At 43.7% G+C, this 21,772-nt stretch overlaps 1 protein-coding gene across 4 annotated transcripts in view; it reads left to right on the top strand.

Moving 5' to 3' along the window:
• The window catches only part of ACOT12 (acyl-CoA thioesterase 12), a 45,247-nt gene that overhangs the window by 16,229 nt on the left and 7,246 nt on the right, over nucleotides 1-21,772 (top strand). For all 4 annotated transcript variants that reach the window (XM_005288171.5, XM_065550153.1, XM_065550151.1 and 1 more), the window contains exons 6-12: nucleotides 7,126-7,282; nucleotides 10,509-10,628; nucleotides 12,711-12,861; nucleotides 14,355-14,410; nucleotides 14,847-14,910; nucleotides 16,025-16,108; nucleotides 20,764-20,897. In XM_005288171.5, the coding sequence (XP_005288228.2) occupies nucleotides 7,126-7,282; nucleotides 10,509-10,628; nucleotides 12,711-12,861; nucleotides 14,355-14,410; nucleotides 14,847-14,910; nucleotides 16,025-16,108; nucleotides 20,764-20,897 (766 nt within the window). The remainder of the gene's footprint in view (nucleotides 1-7,125; nucleotides 7,283-10,508; nucleotides 10,629-12,710; nucleotides 12,862-14,354; nucleotides 14,411-14,846; nucleotides 14,911-16,024; nucleotides 16,109-20,763; nucleotides 20,898-21,772) is intronic.

Here is a 21,772-nt window from a genome sequence, read left to right as displayed (position 1 = left end):
GATGCAACCCATTACTGTGAATTAACTCCGCGTTTATTGGGAACTCTTGAAAAGTGGACTAGATATACTTCAAATTGAATTACAGTTAGATCTTTTGTTCATGCGCATGCAATCACTGTGCACCACTTTTATGATTTCATTGGCTCTCCCACAGTGCTTTGCAGGTCAACTGTTACTGACCTGTCCTTTTATTTGTAAAAAGAACAGGAGTACTTGTGGCACCTTAGAGACTAACAAATTTATTTGAGCATAAGCTTTTGTGGGCTACAGCCCACTTCTTCGGATCCGAAGAAGTGGGCTGTAGCCCACGAAAGCTTATGCTCAAATAAATTTGTTAGTCTCTAAGGTGCCACAAGTATGCCTGTTCTTTTTGCGGATACAGACTAACACGGCTGCTACTCTGAAACCTTTTATTTCTGTGACCTCACTTTCCTATTGTCCACAAGTTTCCAGGATGACCCTTCCCCCCCGTTAAAGGCTGGCACAGAACCAAATTTTGCCACTTTGCTCATCGATCCCAGTATATCATTATTTTGGCAATACAACCACATAGCACTGCAGAAGCCCCACAACATGCCTCACCCAGCTGCCTGGAGCTGTGCTGAGATCCTGGATCTCACAGCCACCTGGGGAGAAGTGTCAGCTCAGGAAGCTCTTGTGGCATGCCACAGGAGTTAGGACCTTTGTGTGGACATTGCAAAGCAGATGTCCTAAAGGGGTCATGACTGGGATGCCGACTGGATAAAGAACAAGCAGCTCAGAAAAAAGTGCATTGGAACGAGGGATAAGAGGAGACAATCTGTTAGAAGACATGTGACCTGACCATTTTTTGATGAACTGGACATGATTCTATACAATTCTAGTACAACCCGTCCTAGATGCTGCCCACACTCTTCCCCCGCGCCAAGGATGACTGGCTTGACCCACTGGTGGCTGAGCAGGAGGATGCCCCTTGAGAGCCAGGATCTTTTTGTGCCTCAGGAACCTGATGATGACCAGCTGGAAAGTGAGCCTCAGTCCTGCCTTGCTACAATGGACCCTTCCATTGGCTGAGCCCAAATCCCATCCAGAAACCCGGGCCGGGACTGAAGAGTCAGGTTCCCTGGAGGGAACTACAGCATGTAAGCAGCTATCTTTACAATGTATTATTTATTATTATTGTTGGCTGATGTGAGCTAAGAGCCCCCGCCTTCCTCCCAGTCTCTGTTCTGTTTCAAAATGGCACCCACCAGCATGGTGCAATCACAGAATGTACCCTGTGCCTCTCTGCTCCCCTCCAGCAGTAGATTCAAACACCGAAAGCATTCATTTGTGCAACATTCAACAGTTTATTGAGACAGGGCTTACAGGAAAAGAAATTTGGTTAGTTTTTGTAGTTTTCATGAGGTATAAATGCACACTGCATGCTCGGTGAAGGTACAAAAAAATACTATTCTTCACTGAGGTAAAAATGCTCTATAACATGAATTCTAGTTGACAGTCATTGCAGGACTCTGTTTTTCTCTATACTTTCTCCATGTCTGCAGGGGAGACATAGCTGAACTTAACACTGAGAAATAGCTCGATTTTGTTTCACACATCCCTCCCCCAATATAGTTTTCCACCCCCTTCATTCCTGCAGCACTTCTGGGGGGACCATCCTGGTGAATAACTTCACAATGTATTTCTCTGATCTGCCCTTTGCCTTTTTGTATAAGACCAATCTCTGCCTCCTAGTCACCTGCCTCAGTGTAACATTATCAAGAGTCAAGATAGCTTAATGGTCATACAGAAGGAATTACTATCCAGATCCTGCCCCCCATGAGCCTCCCTTTAAACCTCTACTCCCATAGAAGTGCATCCAGCACACAAAACTGCAAAAACAAACCTGGAACAAACCACTCATCCCATCCCTAAGAGCATGAAAGCAGACACAGTAGACTGAAATCCAAATGCATTCAGCACTTTCATAAGAATGGCCCTACTAGGTCAGACGAAAGGTCCGTCTAGCCCAGTATCCTGTCTTCCGACAGTGGCCAGTGCCAGGTGCCCCAGAGGGAATGAACAGAACAGGTAATCATCAAGTGATCCATCCCCTGTCGCTCATTCCCAGCTTCTGGCAAACAGCATACATTCACACCACTTACCATCTCTGAGGTTCCCCCCAAAATGGTAAGAGTCTCAGCGGGAAATAAAGTCACATATACCTACTAAAAAAAGCTGTCATGACTTGTCTGTGACACAAACAATAAACAACTGTTTTTTTCCCGCTACTCCCACAATCACAGCACCTGCAACTCCCAGACCATCAAGGACAGGGCCTCTGTGTACTGCTGACAGGCTGGCCAACCTGAAGGAGAAAAAAAGGAAGACGTGGGACAGGATGGCAGAATCACAGAGGAAAACCAGGCTGGCTAGGAGGTAGAGGCTGTACATGAGGACCCAGAAGGAGAAAGAAATGCATCTCTCCCAGAAGATTGTGGCAGTGGCCAAGGACAGTGTTGCAGTGGCCAGGGAAAGTGTGGCTGCATCCCAACCCACTCCACCCCACTATATGTGCAGGCCTCTGACTCAGAATACAAACAGTAGGCATCACTGGCAACATTCCTCTCAGTATTTATGTTTTCTGTGGGACACCTTGCTGGCTGTTCAAACCTCTGAGCAAGTCTCCACCCCTTGCGCTCAGCAATATTGTGCAGAACACAACAAGCAGATATTATGGTTGGAACATTTTTTCCCTGTTGCTTCCAACCTATTCCATAAACAGCATCATCTGCCTTTCAAAGGCCAAAGGCACACTTGACCACCATTCTGTACATGTGTTCCATAAGTTGCCCCATATAGCTTGGGAATGCCAGGTGTGCAAAGCCATCAGTAATGTCCTGGGCCCTCTCCATCCTGAAGTTCTCTTGCTAGTGCTGGTCATCTCAGCTCTGCCGAATGATCTTCTCCCATCAATCTACACTGGTTTCCTGGGTCCCAAATAGCACTGAATGCTTGTTGGCGATCCAGAAACTGGTCCTCTTGTTTCAACAGCTTCGCATCATCCTGTTCTTCTGCCTCATCCTGCTGCCACCACTGTAGATTATCCTGCTGCCGCTGCTGCCATAGAATATCCTCCTGCTCCCACATCATCCGCCTGGTGGTGAGACAGGTGGATAGAAAACTGGCTAGATCGTCGGGCTCAACGGGTAGTGATCAATGGCTCCATTTTCTAGTTAGCAGCCGGTATCAAGCGGAGTGCCCCAAGGGTTGGTCCTGGGGCCAGTTTTGTTCAATATCTTCATTAATGATCTGGAGGATGGCGTGGACTACACTCTCAGCAAGTTTGCAGATGACACTAAACTGGGAGGAGTGGTAGATACGCTGGAGGGTAGGGACAGGATACAGAGGGACTTTGACAAATTAGAGGATTGGGCCAAAAGAAACCTGATGAGGTTCCACAAGGACAAGTGCAGAGTCCTGCACTTAGGACGGAAGAATCCCATGCACTGCTACAGACTAGGGACCGAATGGCTAGGCAGCAGTTCTGCAGAAAAGGACCTAGGGGTTACAGTGGATGAGAAGCTGGATATGAGTCAACAGTGTGCCCTTGTTGCCAAGAAGGCTAATGGCATTTTGGGCTGTATAAGTAGGGGCATTGCCAGCAGATCGAGGGATGTGATCATTCCCCTCTATTCAACATTGGTGAGGCCTCATCTGGAGTACTGTGTCCAGTTTTGGGCCCCACACTACAAGAAGGATGTGGAAAAATTGGAAAGAGTCCAGCGGAGGGCAACAAAAAGGATTAGGGGGCTGGAGCACATGAGTTATGAGGAGAGGCTGAGGGTACTGGGATTGTTTAGTCTCCAGAAGAGAAGAATGAGGGGGGATTTGATAGCTGCTTTCAACTACCTGAAAGGGGGTTCCAAAGAGGATGGATCTAGACTGTTTTCAGTGGTACCAGATGATAGAACAAGGAGTAATGGTCTCAAGTTGCAGTGGGGGAGGTTTAGGTTGGATATTAGGAAAAACTTTGTCACTAGGAGGGTGGTGAAGCACTGGAATGGGTTACCTAGGGAGGTGGTGGAATCTTCTTCCTTAGAGGTTTTTAAGGTCAGGCTTGACAAAGCCCTGGCTGGGATGATTTAGTTGGGAATTGGTCCTGCTTTGAGCAGGGGGTTGGACTAGATGACCTCCTGAGGTCCCTTCCAACCCTGATATTCTATGATTTTATGATTCTAAGTCCAGTGCAGAATTCATCTAGCTCTGAGTGCTGTAATACAGCCCAAGCAGCCTGTGCATATTCATGCCTGCCACCACAGCGGCTCACAGCATTGGTGTGTCTATGCTGGCTGACAGCAGCTATAAACAGTGCGAGACAATGGGGCAGAGATAGAGAAAATATGGGATTTTTAAAAATGTGAACCAACATAGCTTCCCACAATTCACAGTGAAAACAATCCCAGGACGCACAATGCTCAGCAGCAAAGCAACGAACCATGGGCTATCCCCAGAGAATGCCATGCCCTCAGTTCGCAGAAAGCTGCCTCCATGTGTTCATATGATGCGGATTGAAAACAGAACAGGCATTCTGTGTGCACACTGTTGGGATGACTTGAATACAGTGAGTTACCTGAGGCTCATAAAAGCACTTTGGCTTAAACCCCTTGTGTAGATGTATCCTTACTTTACAGGTTTAGGGTTGTTGTTTTTTAAGGGTTTTATAGAATTCATTCATACTTCAAGCTGAATTTTGCACTGGATAAATAAGTCCAATAGCACCAGTTAAGATACACATAGGAGGAGAAATCCATTTGGCTTGATGCCTATAACTTTCCAAGAAATCAATAGGAACTATGTGCATGTGAGGAGATTGCTCTCAAGAAACAGAAGAAAAATTCTTCAGCGTGGTAATCTAAATCCTGCAGGAAAAGTGCAGAACACTCATGTGACCAAAAGGAAAAACTGAAGCCTAACTGGTTTCTTTCTTCACCTAGATTTGCCTTTATTTCCCAAACTTATCTCTGTCCTGAAATGACATGAATCGAACTCGCTGTATTCCCTTCCAAAAACATGAAATTATTCACAAATGTTTAAGAAACTTTCAAGTATTTACAGTATGAAGTACACATCTCTGTTTATGAACTTCAGTCACAAATTATCTACAGAGAAAAACAACATCTATTACAAATATAATACCTACCTTCACAATTTAATTGGGTTGTGCGGACTCAAGTTGGACACTTTACATTGTCATGGTGATCCCTTTCTGGTAGAAAACTAAGACCACCAAAGAGCAATCAGAGAGTGGTAACGTTCAGTCTCCACGGCCCTAGCTGCATTAGGGAAATTGTTTAGATATTTTCTACAATTGAACACACCAGTTCAACATCAACAGTGACATATAGAAAGTAAAATAGGATCAAAAATGAGATTAATATATGTGAAGATTGTTAGCTTCCAAATATATACAAAATCAAGCAAGAAAATGAAGTTTGTCTTGTGAATGCAAGTTATACAACTCCTTAAGTAGGTCCAAAGTGCAAGGTAATCAGACATCCAAATGGCTGTTTGATGATCGTAAACCACAGTTTACTAGGGCAGAAGCCAAAGACATAATTCGTGTCTCATGAAATCCTGTGGTGCAGGTGTTGTTGCATGCTTGGAATGACTTACACATCTGATACTTGAAACTATTATATCAAGATGTAACTGAAAATACAAAGACTTTTTTTTTAAATTCAGAGCACTTCACAGTCAAGGCCCTGATTCAGCAAGGTACTTAGCACACATGTAACTTTAAGCAGTGACTTCAGTAAGACAACTCACATCCTTAAAGTTATGCATATGCTTGAGTACCTTGCTGACTTGCGACTAAAAGACTGTGACCTTTAAGTCATCACCAGGGACATTGTAAGGGGCAGCATTCCGGCCAATCTTGCCGCTCACCGTGCTGCTGGGCTCCCCAGGACGTGCCACTCCCCGCCGCCTGCACCGGCCTCCACCTACCGCGCCGCTCTGAGTCCGGCCCAGCCGAGCCGCTTTAAAGGAGCGGCTGAGCCAGCACCTCCTACAGCCCCTGGGGGCTCCGCCTGCTCGGCCGGGAGAGGCCCGGCTGCAAGGTGCCGCCCTTCATCCCCCTGCGAGCCGCCTTGACCGCCCTCCACGCGCTCCCTGTGGCTGCCGGGTTTTTTTTTGCTTCAGCAGTCCGGCCACCCTTTTTTTGCTTGAGCTGGCCCTGGTCATCACACACAAGATGCTGGGCGCCAAATTCATCCCTGATGTACCTTCACTGAGTTACACAAGAGTTCAATTTATCCCTAGATTCTTAATTAGACCTTGTATAATATGCATATTTAAAGTATGTTTACATACTTACGGTGAAAATACACGTGTAAGTCCATTGAAATAGTTTCAATAAGAGAATGCTAAGGTTGTATGGTTAAACACTTGAAAGATGAATTGGCAAAGTTAATGTGCACACAACCCTAACTCTGCCCCCAGTGCATGGCTATTCACTATAATACAGTATTTAATGAACACACACTATTTTGCAAGTAATACAGTATAACACGATACAATAATTTTCTACAACCTTAAATCCACATGTATAGCAATTTTTAGTACTGCAAGACATTTATATCAAAAGTATATAATAAACTTTACTTACTTATAAAACACATTGCAGGTTAAATAGAGCAAGCAAGAGTAATAATGAAAATTTACTGGCATACATAGATTGCCTACATTTTCAATTAGGAGAGCTGCATAGCTGTCTGATTCCCTGAAAGTGTGCTTTTAACATAGGTTTTGTATGAAGGATAGCGTCTCATCCCTCCCAACAGAATTTGATCTGCCACCAGGGTGTTCTGTTTCTCTCCATTCTGCAGCCTTGTCAGACAAGAGGCTGTGGTGCCCTTGCACCTTAGCAGAGCATCAGGCTGTTGCTATTATTGAAAGAAGAAGAAGCTTTTTGGCTTCAGGCACTCCCTGGTGTGGGTTTGGTGGTCATTCCCAAATGGCAATGCAACAGACATTTTTTTTAATTGTACCAAAAGCCGATAGTTCCCTACAGTGATGGGGAAAGAGTATATTTCCCTCTTGGGACAGCTAATAACTCTACTTAATTAACTATCCCATTAATATATTGTTACCATGTTTCAGATAATGTAAGTGATACAGAGGAAGATACTATTTCAACTGATCTAACCCATGTGCAGAGCATTGAACTAGTCCTGCCTCCTCATGCAAACCATCATGGAAATGCATTTGGTGGCCAGATTATGGCGTGGATGGAGACAGTAGCTACTATTTCAGCAAGGTACTTTTCTGTTTGATGGCATCCTATATGATTTGGAAAAGACATGCTATGTGGAAAATCAAAAGTACTCCAAATCCATCATTTTAATGTTAAGGTCATCACAGAGTTTAGCTACAAATGAGAAGTGAAAATAAACTCTATTGTGATCTTTCTTCCTATTGAAGTGCAGGGGATGTCTACATATTTATATATAGGCTTTTCTATGGCACTTATTTCCAGAACATCTGAGTGCTTCACAACACTGCTGAGAAATATTGCTATCTCCTCTTTACAGATGGCGAACTGAGGGACAGAGAGATTGTGATTTGCTTGAGGCTTCAAAGCAAGTCAATAGCAGAGCTAGAAATAGAACCCAGTTCCTGATGGCTAGTGCAGTGCCTTGACCACAAGAATATCCTTCCGTATATGGTAAAATCCTCAGGCCCAGCATCAATGAAATCATAAAATGGAGCAGCTGCTCAAGGACAGTCTGCAGCCCCCTATGCATAGCAGAGATGAACTCGAGTGTGGCCAGTGGGTCTGAACAATGTGAGAGCCACTACCAGGAAGTGTGGATGGGCACTGGCATGGGAGTCAGTAGAACTGAGTTCTATTTTAGCCATTGACTCACTATATTATCTTGGGTAGGTCACGTAACTTCTGTCTCTCAGTTCCCACATCTGTAAAATGGGAGCAATAATCTTCCCCAGCATCCTTTGTGAAGTGCTTTGAGATCTACAGATGAAAAGTGCAAAGCATTATTGCTACACCCTGTAGGTTCATTAGTGGTTATGGCCCAACTGAGCAGCTGCTCTGCCTTCTGCCTTTAGGCTGGAGGGTTCCATCACCTCAGCCTTGACATTGGTTTCCCACACAAACAAAGCTTCTTTGTATGAGAGACCTGAATTTCTATCAGAATTCCCCTCACACACCACCTGACCTACTTCATTGCAGGGATGCTAGCAATGTGTTCGTTTTTTACTTTAATAAGTAAATGCCATTCCTTTTCCTTATTCGTGTAATTTTGATTCATAGCCAGTTAGTTTCTCTATAGTTCTTAGATAAACAACTCATTTTATTCAAATTAGAAAACGCACTGATTTTACATCACTGTGTAATTCCATTGACTTCAAAGGAATTACTCCTCATTTACGCCAGTGTAACCAAGACCTGGTCCAAAATATCAGGCTCTGCTTCCCTTGGCTATGTCAATGTACAACTAACCTGAAAGTTAAAATAGTTTATTTGGAACTATGAATATTGAACATAATTTATCAGGTTGAAACTTTTAGGAATAATAGCTCATGGCAGAGACAATATTGGATGGAAACAGAGCTTGTATTTTATGCTTGAGAAATAGCTGCCCTCGCTACAAACCTTTTGTAAGGCAACAATTAGCTCTGACCTTTGTAGGTACCAGTTAGAGTTGCTATGGCCACAGGCTGAGATGGGGAAAGCGGGGGGTGCGGAGGGGAGGGGAAAAAAGCAATACTTGAAGAATAAATTTAAAACACCCATAGAAAGGTTTTTCAAAAGGTTATGTCTCCTTTCTAAAAATTGTGAAAGTAATTGAGCAGCTTAAAGACAGTACTGCAGTAATTGAAAATCCATTTGAACCAGGGCTGTCCTTTCTGATATTTTATATGACCAATAGAAGTATTCAGAGCTTTGTTTTCTTGGAAAATAGAGCTTAATATTTAGGAAAAAATCCCCCTTTAAAAAAATCACATCCTTTCGTCCCCTTGGTATTTTTGGTAATGTTGTATCTTTACTGTGAGTGTTGTAAATGAGATACCCATTTAGCATTTTAAATAGGAAGAGCAAATTGTGTTTAATGAAATTACAAAGTAATTTAATGTATGTGTCTATTATAAAGATGCTCTATTCAATTAATTAGTAACAGATAATTGTGTGCATTTAACAATACTGGTACATTAGTTTACAAAGAGTGCAATTGAATTAAGAGCTGAGACTACTACAAAACTGTGTCATTTCTAGGCTAAAAATGTGTATGATGAAATTCTGTATTCATATATGTATGCTTTTCTCACTGAATTCGATGGGCGTTTCCTGCACATTCATGAGGGCAGAATGTGACCCTTTAGAGTCAGGAAATAAATTGCATTGTTGTTATTATTTATCCTGCATTAGCCCCAGTGGGGCTTAGGGCTGTGAAGAACAATAGAAAAGTCCCCCTACAAGAATTTACAAACTTAAAAATCACAATCCTGCAATTACTTAATCACAAGTGCAATTCTGAGTAATCCAGTGGGGCTCCAATGGGACAACTCAGGTGAGCAAAGTAGTGCATGTGATTAAGTGTTTTCAAGATCAGGGCCTAAATTGAGAAAAGAGAGACTAGTGAGTGTAATAAACAACAGAAAGGTATGGGGAATGGAAGGATGAGGTAAACAAAAATAATAAGAGAATTTATACTAAATGAATATACCTTTAAGCCTTGATTTTTAAAAGTTAGGCATTCAACTTTGGATTTCTGCATGGGCAGATGGCCAGTGGTACATCTAACTGTCTTTTTGCATGTTTAGAAACTCAGTTCCAAGACTCAACTTCAGTAGTTGGATGCAACTTTTAGAAAAAAGACATATTTCCTTAGTGTCATTACAAATTAATTCAGGTTGTAGCTGGGTGAATTTTTAATTTATGTTTCACATAATCATATACTGCACAAAACTATATTAATTTCTGATAAATGTGAAGAAACTATCAGAGGTAAAAAGGATGTATGGACTGAAGTTCTTACATAGATACATTGTCTTTGGCCCTGAGCAAGTTTCACTAACTCGAATAGGACCAGATTGTGAACTCTTTACTCACACTGAACAATATTTTACTCCAAAAGTAGCCCTGTTGAAGTGAGTGGGGCTCTTTAAGAAGTACGGTACTACTGAATGAATGAGAGTAAGGGGTTCATAATCTGGCCCAATATGAGATTTATTACAAGTAGTGAGGCTTAATTAGTTAAATGTTTGTAAAGTGCATTGCAAATGAAGCAGTACAATAGAAGTGGTATTATATTTTGAGACCCAGATTCTGTGCTGTTATATAGCTGAACGTGCTGTCATTTATGAGAAGTCTATGGATTAAATTAGGCTTGCATTGTGAACTTCTAATGTGTGCTGACCTCATTACTTTAAGTATGTCAAATAATTCTGGGCTGTACCAGTACAGAAAAAAGAATTACAAGACCATATATTCTGTTTTGTGTCTCTCCTGCTTTCTCATTCAGCCGTCTCTGTCATTCATATCCCACCTTGAAATCAGTTGATATGTTTAAATTCCGGGGACCCTCCACTGTTGGTGATCGTCTTGTCTTCAAAGCAATAGTTAACAACACATTTCAGAAAAGGTAAAACTATCTATGTGCTTGTCTCATGGCCCTCATTGGGGTTTTTCTTATCAGGTTTTTAATGAAGAAATGTTTTTAAAATAGCTCTGCTTTTCTCATTTAAAGAATAGTTTGAAGCTTAGTTTATTGTTTATTCAAATCTAAAAGATCATCCGTACCCTCTAGTGATTGATATCCCAGTTCTGCAAACCTTAATTACAAGTGTAATGCTAAGCAATCCAGTGGAACTCCAAGTCTCCAATGGGACATTGTAGTCATTTGGACCCTGATCCTGGAGTGTACTCCATGTGGGTACAGGGCTCTATCTGTGTGGAGCTTATTGCAGAGTCCAGGCCCTAGCAGCTGCTTCCTGGTTGCAAAACTCTTGTTTTGGAAGCGGGAGGAAGAAGGGGAGGGTGAGGACATCTGGTGTTAAGCCCAACCAAATGCTGCCTGGAATAAATGGGTGCAGCTGCCATAGAAGTCTTTATACCAGTTGCGCCTGGTTCTAAGTTGGGCAGAATATGAGTGTTAATGGGCATTTATTTAGCACAATGAAAGGGCTTGATGCTTGAATTCAGTAAGTCTGCTTGGTATCCATCCTGTGGGATAAAGCAGACTTAAACACAGTGGATCCTACCTTCTGAGGATCCCCCCCATGGTGGGGGAAACCTCCAATGACTTAAGGCTACTATAGAGGCTCCTACACCACGACACCTTTCTGAAACCTAGCAAAGAGTGTGTATGGTTGCAATACCCCTTTGCCAGGGGGATCCCCAGCTATTGGAATGACTCCTTGCAGTCAGGCATAAGTAAATGACACCAGGGAAGTGACAGTCCCCTAGCCAGCCTGGGACCAGGAATGTCAAAGTCGCTTAAACCCATCTTTGCCCCGACCCCGACCCCTGGTCCTGTGATAAGCACTGCTCAGCCAGACCAGAGGTGTGGCCTAAGAAGGTAGGCGGAAGTGCCACAGGAAAAGCCACAGGAAGGAATAAGTTACAGCAGTCCCTCCTCAAACTTCAGCTTATATTATGCCATGTCAATATTTCTGGAGCAAATAGGTGGCAATAGATGTAACTCCCACTGCTACTCCCTTCTATCAAGGGCTGAATTTGGTCCCCCGAGGACACCAGCTTGCTGTGAGTTACCCTTGTCTTGCGCATCTGAATGCCAATCAGTGCAAGTTCGCTCTCACCCCCAAGTCTTTCCCACCCAGTTCCCACACTCTGCTCATCATTAGGTATCTAAGCATCTACACTACTTTGCTACTTCAATTCATTTTCTGCCTATTTTAGTCCTGACATTTATCTTACACCACCTTTTACATCACTGCTGAAATATGCCTCTGTGTCCAGATAGAAAACTAATCATTAATTGTTCATATATCCGAAATACTCAGATTTCTATCACTGTTGTTCCCTGTACCCAAGAAGTGTGTAACAGCTTTAGTTATTATGTTTGTCTGATTGCTCAGGGCTGGCTCCCGCATTTTTGCCGCCCCAAGCAAAAAAAAACACGTGCAGGGCGGCCGGAGCCACGGTGCAAACTTTCGGTGCCACTTACTTGGCGGCTCGCGGCTGCCTCCCCCGGCCGCGCTGGCTAGCAGGACTCCCTGCGCTGCAGACATGCCCTAGGCAATGGAGTGTGCGCCCCAGCTAGCGGGGGAGAGAGAGAGAAGGGGGGCGGCCAGGGCTTCCTTCAGCTGGGGTGCTCGCCACTCGGCCCCTCCCGCCACACCGCCTGCTGGGAGGGCTCCACACCACTCCCGCCTGCAGGTGAATTGAAGGTCGGCGGGGAGGGAAGGACGCGGGCTGCCGGGCTTGCTGCAGACCTGGCACCGGCTGTGGCAGACGGAGCGCGCAGCCCACTCCCAGCAGAGCGCTCCCCTCCTCCGCGCCACCGCCCCCTACAGGGCGGTCAGAGCGGTGAACCGAAAAAAAGGGCAGCCATGCCACCCTAGGATTGGACGGAATGCTGCCCCTTAGAATCTGCCGCCCCAAGCACGAGCTTGCTCAGCTGGTGCCTGGAGCCGGCCCTGCTCATTGCTGCTTCTGTGTCATTCTGTTGTGGTTAAATAATTCATTTAAACTCTTCTTTCAGTGTTGAGGTTGGCGTTCGTGTTGAGGCCTACAACTGTGAGGAGTGGACCATAGGCCAAGCGCGGCATATTAACAGCGCATTTCTGATTTTTAATGCTGTAAATGACAAAGGAGAGCTCCTCACCTTTCCCAGAGTCAAACCCACTACAAAGGTCAGCTCTTTACACAAGAGAGAGAATGAATATAGAGATGGCTTATATAGTCCAACCCAGAATAATGCATATCACACAGCCAATCACTGTCAGACATTCCAGGGAAGTGAAGAGCTAAACAAGGTTATAAACTGAATCACTTTCTCTTCCTCCTCCTCAAGAGGATATTCTGAACTTGAGAAAGCTTGAAGGGTAATTGAACAACTCCTAACTAGCCTGGGGATTTGTAAAGGAAGTTGCTGGAGTCTGGCACCCAAGTCCCATTGAATTTCAATGGGAGTTAGTGCCTAATTCCCTTTGGCTCCTTTGAAAATTCCAGCCCAAGTACATGGATCCCTTAAAGTGGTTCATTGAGCTTTTAAACCTTCATGACTATAAAACTGTTGATTTGAATAGTCTGCTATGATGTAATCTTTCGTTAGCGCTTTTTTCTTTCTCTCATCACAGAATTCCATAAAGTACCAGGGCAGGAATAAAAGAGCTACTAAAATAGTGAATTAATGACTAGTAGGGTAATGACTTTGTAAGGAAATGAGGAGTCATATGCACTAGCCAACGCACTATCTTGCACATTAAACTCTATCTTGTTTCAAAAGGGAAAACTGACTCCTACAGCAGCATTATCTCCACTCTTCCAAAAAATGCTATGGCACCTTAACTTCAACCAGAGAAGCAATGCTTCAACTAAGCAGCAGCTCACAGGGCATTAACTCCAGTACCTTTTTTCTAACAGGAACAGAGTACCAGCTCTGAAGCAGAAATAAAAAAAGAAGCTTCTTTCTGCTGCAGTTGAAGAAGAAAAAATATGCAGACTAACAGACTAAAATAGAGGATTAGGTGTGGTATTTTCAAAAGCACCTAAGTCACACAGCACAAGTCCCATTGACATTCAGTGGGATTTGTGCTCCTAAATTACATAGTTGCTTTTGAAATTTCTATTCTAAATGGAATAGCCTTGGAAGAAAGTAGTGACTGAATAGGAGGTGGTGATCAAACCTATTGTGCAGTGCTCACTTCTAATTTTTCATAATGCACTGCCCTCTTCTCTCCAATTCAGACATGTGCTAAAGCGGTATAGAAATCCCTCAAATATTGCTTTCCATGTTGAGCACTGTGTAGAAGGTTCCTTGGATTAATATTTTATCTAAAAGGTGGCACTTTTGGTAAGTGCAGAGTGTTTAGCATTGTACTTCTCTATTGCTCCTGTGCAAAAGTCCATATAATAACACTATGCTACTAGGATACTCCAGACTGGTACTTAGATTATTTTTGCTATGTAAAGGGATACATCGCATTAAAAAAAATTGATCAAGTTCATACTTGGGGAAATTCCATTGTAATAAGTGCACTTATTTTGGGGGAGAGAGGTTTAAATAACATACTTTACATTTGGTAAATAATCCTTAATTGTCTTTTATTTGCACACCATTATCGAAGTAGAATGTATCATAATTCAACCAGATTATTTCTGTTTTGTTTTGCCTCTTGTGAAGGATGGTTTGAGAAGATATCATGGAGCTATTGCACGCAGAAGAATTAGACTAACCAGGTATGAATAAATTTCAAAGGTAACTTGGCACTATCTTTCACAGTGTGGCAGAAGTGAACTTTTTTTTTTTTTTTTTTTTTTTACATATACCGTGCTCATTATTTTAAGTCTTCTCAGATGCAATAGCTATTGGCACTTAGCATTTCTGGACCTGATCCTGTTTGCCTAAGTCATGATGAAATCAATGGCTACTATTCATTTGAGTAAGTCAAGAAATATTTGGGCTTTCTTGTGTGTTCCCCATCCTTTTTGGGGGGGAAAAGAGGTGCTAATGCTTACTTAACTCACTATGTTGTTGTGAGGATTAATTAATTAATATTTGTAAAGCATTCAGAAGATGCTGAATACTATGTAAGTGGTTGTCGTACACTGACGGAAGACAGTGAACACTGTTTGTTTTGTTTTGACCTCTTTGTATACATAATATGTATTTCAGAAAATACATCCTTTCCAATAAGGAAGACACTCCTTCCTCTGATCTCTGGGATACAAGCAACCAGGTACTTACATCATCTGAATTCATCCATATGCATAGTCTGAGAGGTGCATATGGACATTTTGGATATGTCAAAACAATTCTAAAGATCTGACCCAAACATTTAGCATCTTAACTTGACCTGCTGTACCTAATGTCTGAAGAGTGGGTAAATGTGTATAGTGTATGTGTAGCAATATTTACGCACAGTGGGGTGAACTAAGGATGGATTAGCAATACCGACCCTGAATTTCCATTATTTTGTGTATTTATACAAATCCCTAGTGTTATTTTATTGCAGAATGTTCTGTACAAAAGTTTTTTTTTAACCCCCACTGGTTCCTTGATGTTGTATTAGGTCCTTATAATTAAATCTAAAAGTAAATAAATAATAATTGGACATGTATAATGTGGGAAATGATTTGCCATTGACTGAGGCAGCACTGGAGTGTGTCACTATCAGAGTTTGAATTCTGTGGATGTAGAAATTTTTTTCTGCAGGGAAGTAAATATAAACAGACAGTAGATCTGAACAAACTGAATGATCCAGTTTTTTAAAGATGAAATTGAAACATGTCTTTAAAGATTCTTGCACTGTTTATTCTCTTTTTACCACTTCCAAATATCAGCTCCATCCTGGACATGTACCTATCCAATGTTGTCAAACACAAGTAATAGGCATCCAGTCCAGATATCCACTCCTCTGATTGCACCTTCTGTTTTCAAGCAGCTGCCAAAATATGTGCACAATCGGACAGCAGTGAAGAGGTTAATTTGCTAGCAGATTTTAATTACTTAGAAGAAAACTGAAGCATACCATTCATTGAGTAGCCTCATAGGTGAGGAATATTGTCTCTCTGGTAGTAGAGGGTTTTTTTTTTTTTGCTCTATTTTATCCATCAAAGAAACCCAAATTAGTGTTTTTAATTAGGGTTCTTTTGCCATCAGCCATGTGAAAACACAATCCAGCTATTGAAAGTATTTAATTCAGAAACTACTGGACTGTGTTTTCTGGAAGAAGACGACTTAAGGGAAAAAATACATTTGCCTGGTTTGTGATTCTGGGGTAACTATGGTACAGAAATGAGATTCTCTTTTATATCACCCCTTCATTTTTAATAATATATCTTACATTTCAGGCATACTTGAGTTACAGCAATGTAGCCACCCTGACAGTCCTGGCAACAAAATGTGGATGGGAAATAATCAGCACTCTGGATAATGTAAGTACAGAATTGTGGAACAGTTGCATGCCAACTTCAGTAACATTTGGAGGGCCAGATCATGCTCACCATTAGAACTGGGCAGACAAAGTGTATTCTGTTTCATGAATGATTATGATATTTCAAATTTTGGTTTAGTTCTGATTAGGAAAGGAAAACAAATTTTTTGAAATTCTCTGTGAGTGGGAGGCAGCGTCTCCTGCCTGGCGGTTAGAGCCCAAGGCAGCAGTTATCCCCAATGGTTTGTCTCCAGTAGCAACCTTGCCTACTGGGTGGATGGCTCTGCCACAGGTGCTGTTGCTCCACTTCATGGGTGCAGCTCACAGAAGGTGTAGGGAAACCCAGGACCTCCCATTCCACCGGGTTCCTATCCAGGGCTCTCAGAGGCTGTCCCTCGTACTGCATCCCAGATGGCTTCCGTTCATCCATGGGGAGTGCTGCCTTCCGGGCTTCTGGCCCTGGTCCCAGTCTCTGGGAGCGGCAGCTCCCCCCATTCCCTGGCTTGGTGGAGGAAACAGGTCACATCCTTCCCTGGAGATCCCAGAGCACATCCTTCTCCCTGGCTTGCCAGCATCTGAGTGAGATGTCTGGCTGCCTTTTAAACCCCACCTCCAACCCGAGCATGCTCAGCACAGGCAGAGGGATGGGGCCCCTGAGCCCAGAGTTGCTTCTTAACCCCCGCCTGTCCAAAGGGGTTGATACACCCTGTCACATTCTCCAAGGAAAGGGAATGAAGCCTCATCTGGCAGGCAGCCCTGGAGGCATGAATCCTGGAAGCTGTGGGCTCCCCAAATCTGAGGCAGTCCAAGTGCAGGCTGCTCCAGAGCTCTGGACCCTAAAAGCCCTGGACTTCCCAAATCCAAAGTAGTCTGTGTGGCAGGCTACCCCGGGGCCATAAACCATGTTATTTCTGCAACAATTAGTCTTCTAAAATAAACACATGAAATATTTTACAACCATGCACCAGAGGTAAAGCTTCCTTTTCAGTTTGGGCATAGTGACATTCTGTTTTTGCAAGAGCCCTGAATGCATATGCCTTGGTCTCCAATGCTCATCACATTTTTGTAGCAACACAGCCCCTATGCCTTCTTTGGAGGCATCAGTGGACAGTTAGGTCTGCCTCCTGCTGTCAAAATACCTTAGATCAGGGGTTTTCTGAATCAGTTGTTTTAAATTACCAAACTCTTTGTCCAGGGGTTAGCATCCTTTGTCAACTGGTTATTCTTTTGCATGAGTGCACAGAGGTTGCTGGTTTCTGCAGCCAAATTAGGTTTAAATTTACCAAAAAAATTAGTCATCCCTATGAACTGCTGTACTCCCTCCTAATTTTCTGGATGTAACATATTTGTTGTATCTTGTGTTCTGGTAAGATCAATACATCCCCCTTATTCAGTTAACCTTTTTCCTAAATAGGTTAACTTCTCTGAGCCTGAATTTACATTTTTGTTTATTTAGCTTCAGGCTTTCTGCTTTAGTCCTGTCCAATGCTCTCTTTAATCTGTAATTCTGATCCTCTATTGTGCTTCTTTCTGTGCCTTCAATTCCCTCAAATATTTGCTGCACATTTCTATGAAAGACTTCTGGAGCAGATTTTAGACCAAACGGTAATCTGAGTAAGCAATATCTTCCATATAGTGCTCCTCTCATATAAGGGAATCTGCTAGAATCCAGACAATGCATCTAAAGTAGTAAAATACTTTTGCGCCAGTTATATCTTTTACCTTCACTTGGTACATACATACCTCTAGTAGGAATGAGTTCCCTATTATAAACTTTCAATTTTACTTGTTTGCTCACCATTTTTTTCCCATGTTTTTTTCTTTAACCTTTTAAAACTAATATCTGAAACAACATTTACCAGAGCACCAGTGTCAAAATGTAAGAGTCCCGTTAGTCTATAAGGAAACTGTTCATTCATCTGTTCTTTCCTCTCAAGATACAGCTCCTAGATCAGTAGTTTTTAACCTTTTTTCATTTGTGAACCCCTAACAAATTTCTAATGGAGGTGAGAACACCTTTGGCCATAGTCGGTGGACCCCCAAGGGTCCACGGACCATAGGTTGAAAACCAGGGTTACCATATTTCCACAATCAAAAAAGAGGACGGGGGGGAGGGGAGAAGCCCTGCCCCCGCCCCATCCACTCCCTCCCACTTCCCACCCCCTGACTGCCCCCCTCAGAACCCCAACCCCCCCTGCTTCTTGTTCCCTGACTGCCTCCTGCTGAGAACCCCCCACCCTAACTGCCCCCCCTAGGACTCTACCTGTCCCCTGACTGCCCCGACCCTTATCCACCCGCATGGGTGGCAGGGTTGTAGAAATTTTGGTAGTGCCCAGAACCCACCCCCCCACACCTGCCTAAGGCTCTGGGAGGGGGGTTGGGTGGGGGGAGGAGGTCTGGGGTGCAGGTCCTGGGCTGGGGATTAGGGTGCAGGAGGGGTGCAGGGTGCAGGTTCTGGGATAGAGTTTGGGTGCTGGGTGCAGGCTCCGGGCTGGGGCAGGGGGTGGGTGTGCAGGAGGGGTGAGGGGTGCAGGCTCTGGGATGGAGTTTGGGGGTGGGAGGCGGTGCAAAGGGAGGGGGTGCAGGCTTTGGGAGGGAGTTTGAGGGCAGGAGGGGGTGTGTGGGAAGGGGGGAGGGGGATTGGGAGGGAGTTTGGGGATAGGAGGGGATGCAGGGGTGAGGGCTGTGGGTCTGAGGATGAGGGGTTCATGATGCAGGAGGGGGCTCAGGGCTGGGGCAGAGGATTAGGTTGCAGGGGGATGAGGGCTGGGGCTGAGGGGTTTGGGGCATTGGAGAGGCTCGGGGCTAGGGTGGAAGGGCAGGGTAAGGGCAGCCTGTCTTCCCATTAGTGGATGGGGGATGCTAGGACCCGGGGGCAGCAGACAGCAGTTGCTGCTGGCTCTGGCAGTACAAGCAGGCAAGGGACAGGGAGGGAACGGGAGGCCGGGGGGGGGGGACGCGCGGAGGGGAGCTGGCAGGTGGAGGCCGGGGACCCATCCAACACTCCCCCGCTCCCTGACTGCCCCCCCCCCCCCGGACTCCCTTTACCATTCTGGCTTCACGTGTTTGCAAAACACGCTGCCAGGTGGGTCGGTTTGTGTGTTACACAGGACTGCAGACAGAGGGGGGGGGAAGCAGGGGAGGGCTCTGGCTGCTGGAGGCTCAATCTGCCAAGCCGCCCAATCAGCAGCCGCACTCTGCATGGGAGGGAGGGAGGCGAGGGAGAAAAAAAACCCGGACATTTTAACCTTGTTACCAATTCCTCCCGGACGGCTATTTAGAGACGCAAAAGCTGGACATGTCCGGGGAAATATGGACGGATGGTAACCCTATTAAAACTGAGTTATCTAAGCTAAAGGAGAGCCATGAGCTACTAGCTGTGTGTCTGGTGGAGCTGCCACTAGACTGCCTCCAACCCCTTCTCACTAATCCCAGTCTATTTCCCTCTAACATGTGCTCTGCTCTTAAAGGCACAGTACATACTCCTAACAGTAAACATTTAGGCTGAGTACTTCTTCCACCTGGCTTCTCTAAGGACTTGTCCACATGGACACTTAGAGTTGGGGTGTGAATCTGCAATACACTGCCTGGTGCGCACTAAGTCTCTGTATGGAGAGCTCTAATACAAACCCAGAGCAACATGTACATTTAAAGAAAAACAAAAGCAAAACCTTACTGGAACAAAATACTCCACTGCACACACAGTTCTCCTGAAGAGAGGATGAAAGCGAGAACAAACAATACATGTCAGGCATTAGCCATGTGGCTTCATACACTACTGAAAGGTGCTCAGGTATTTGTCCCCTGTCCCCCCCCTCAATATTTACAATATTTTTACCTGCTCAAGGCCCAGGGACAAGATGGAATTCTGGGCCAATAACAGCTTTTCGATATATAAAAATGTCATGACTTTTAAGTCCAATATCCTAGGTCCCTGCACTTGGGTGGAACACAGGGGATTTTTGAGGGGGCCCAGGATTTGGCCCTTTGTTTTGAATAGGTGGCCTGAGCATCTGGGGGCCTTAATGAAGAGGCTTTTTTTCTGTACCAGAAAAGGGTGTCCTAGTGTTTGTGGAAATCACGCAGGAAGTGGGCTCTGTCAAACACCCTGAGACCTGTTTAGGGTGACCAGATGTCCCGTTTTTAAAGGGGCAGTCCTGTTTTTTAGGACTTTTTCTTATATTGGCGCCTATTACCCCCCATCCCCGTCCCATTTTTTTCACAGTTGCTATCTGGTAACCCTATGTACAGTTGGCCTGGCTTCCGCTGTAGAGAAATACCAAAAAAATTTAAAACGTTTGTGAAACAGCTTTTCAATACTATAACTGGCTTATACAGACTACATGGTGACATGGGATGTGAGATTGTATTGATGCTTATGACTCATTCCTTCATCACGCATGAGCAATTCAGCTACCCCCAATTTATGAAATTAAACCCCTTAGTACTATATCACACCATCATGTATTATCCTTTTCTTCATAAATGTATACTTTTTAATGTAAAAATGATTTAGAAACTAATCTTAAATACTCATCTGCATCTCACTGCCTGTCAGACATATGTTGCATGTTCTCTTGCCAAGTGAAAAGCTGGTGAAGTTGTCCATTTATGTTCTTCATTCTGTATTTTAAAAATGCTGTTCATTCGTTTCAGATAAAAATATTCACTCATGAGGAGAGTGATACCTTGTCTGTCAAGGTAGAAATGCAAGTGAGGATACCATCAAATCTAGCTTTCTTCCTTTTGTCTGACTTCAGACTCCGCAGGCAATGGGACAAACATTACTTGTAAGAGCAGCTCAATATTTTTTTTCTAGCACTATTTGACTCTGCTGTTAACTAATCTTTTCAGATGCTATCACTTTCTTCTGGATTAAAATTGGGATTGCCATGGATTGACAAGAGAAGGGTGTGGGCCAGAGGTTATCCTGTATGAGAGTGAGCAAGTTTCCATGCCCTAAACATGGTGTATAGTAAAGGGTTCAACTTTAATCGTATAAGCTAATAGTGTATATTCACAGTGCAAGAAGCAAGGCAGAGCAGTTCACTCAGTCATAGTCTGCTCTAATTAAACATGTTTATGCTGTGTGACCAATTCACAGTGTGACACAGCTGAATGTAATGTCAGAGATCAGGAAGCTCATAGTCATAGCCTCCTAAATGCCAAAGAAATTTTATGTTTTTTTAAAGTAATTCTTGTCTTTTCTAATCCAAATAAACTCTGTGAGCTGTTTATTTTCTTACTAACCCTCACAGAGAATAGAATAGGAAATAGTGGGAGATGATATAAAACAGGTGGATGTGGTACCATTTTAATTAGGTGTATACATGCACTTAAGGAAAAGGAGAGGCTTTTCCAGTGATTCATTGTATCTTTAAAGGTTTTTATCAGAGGATAAATGTTCTGATTATGCTCCGAGTGGTGCTTCGAGGGGACTTGCAGGCCTGCCTGGCTGAGTTTTGGGTCCAACAAAGAGGAAAGTCTGAAGAAAAGTGAAAGTAGCGATATATCCAGAGCTTCAGATTTCTTATTATAACTGATCTATAGCCTCGAGAACTGGCCAAAATGATCTATTGGCTCCACAGTACTCAGCCATTAGGAGTAGAAATAAAGCAAAAAATATTGTCTGCGAAAAAGCAGGTTTGAGGATTTACCAGGGCCA

This window comes from Chrysemys picta, chromosome 6, assembly GCF_011386835.1.
Source record: "Chrysemys picta bellii isolate R12L10 chromosome 6, ASM1138683v2, whole genome shotgun sequence".
Taxonomy (NCBI): Eukaryota; Metazoa; Chordata; order Testudines; family Emydidae; genus Chrysemys; species Chrysemys picta.
This window is presented reverse-complemented; position numbering and strand designations above follow the sequence as displayed.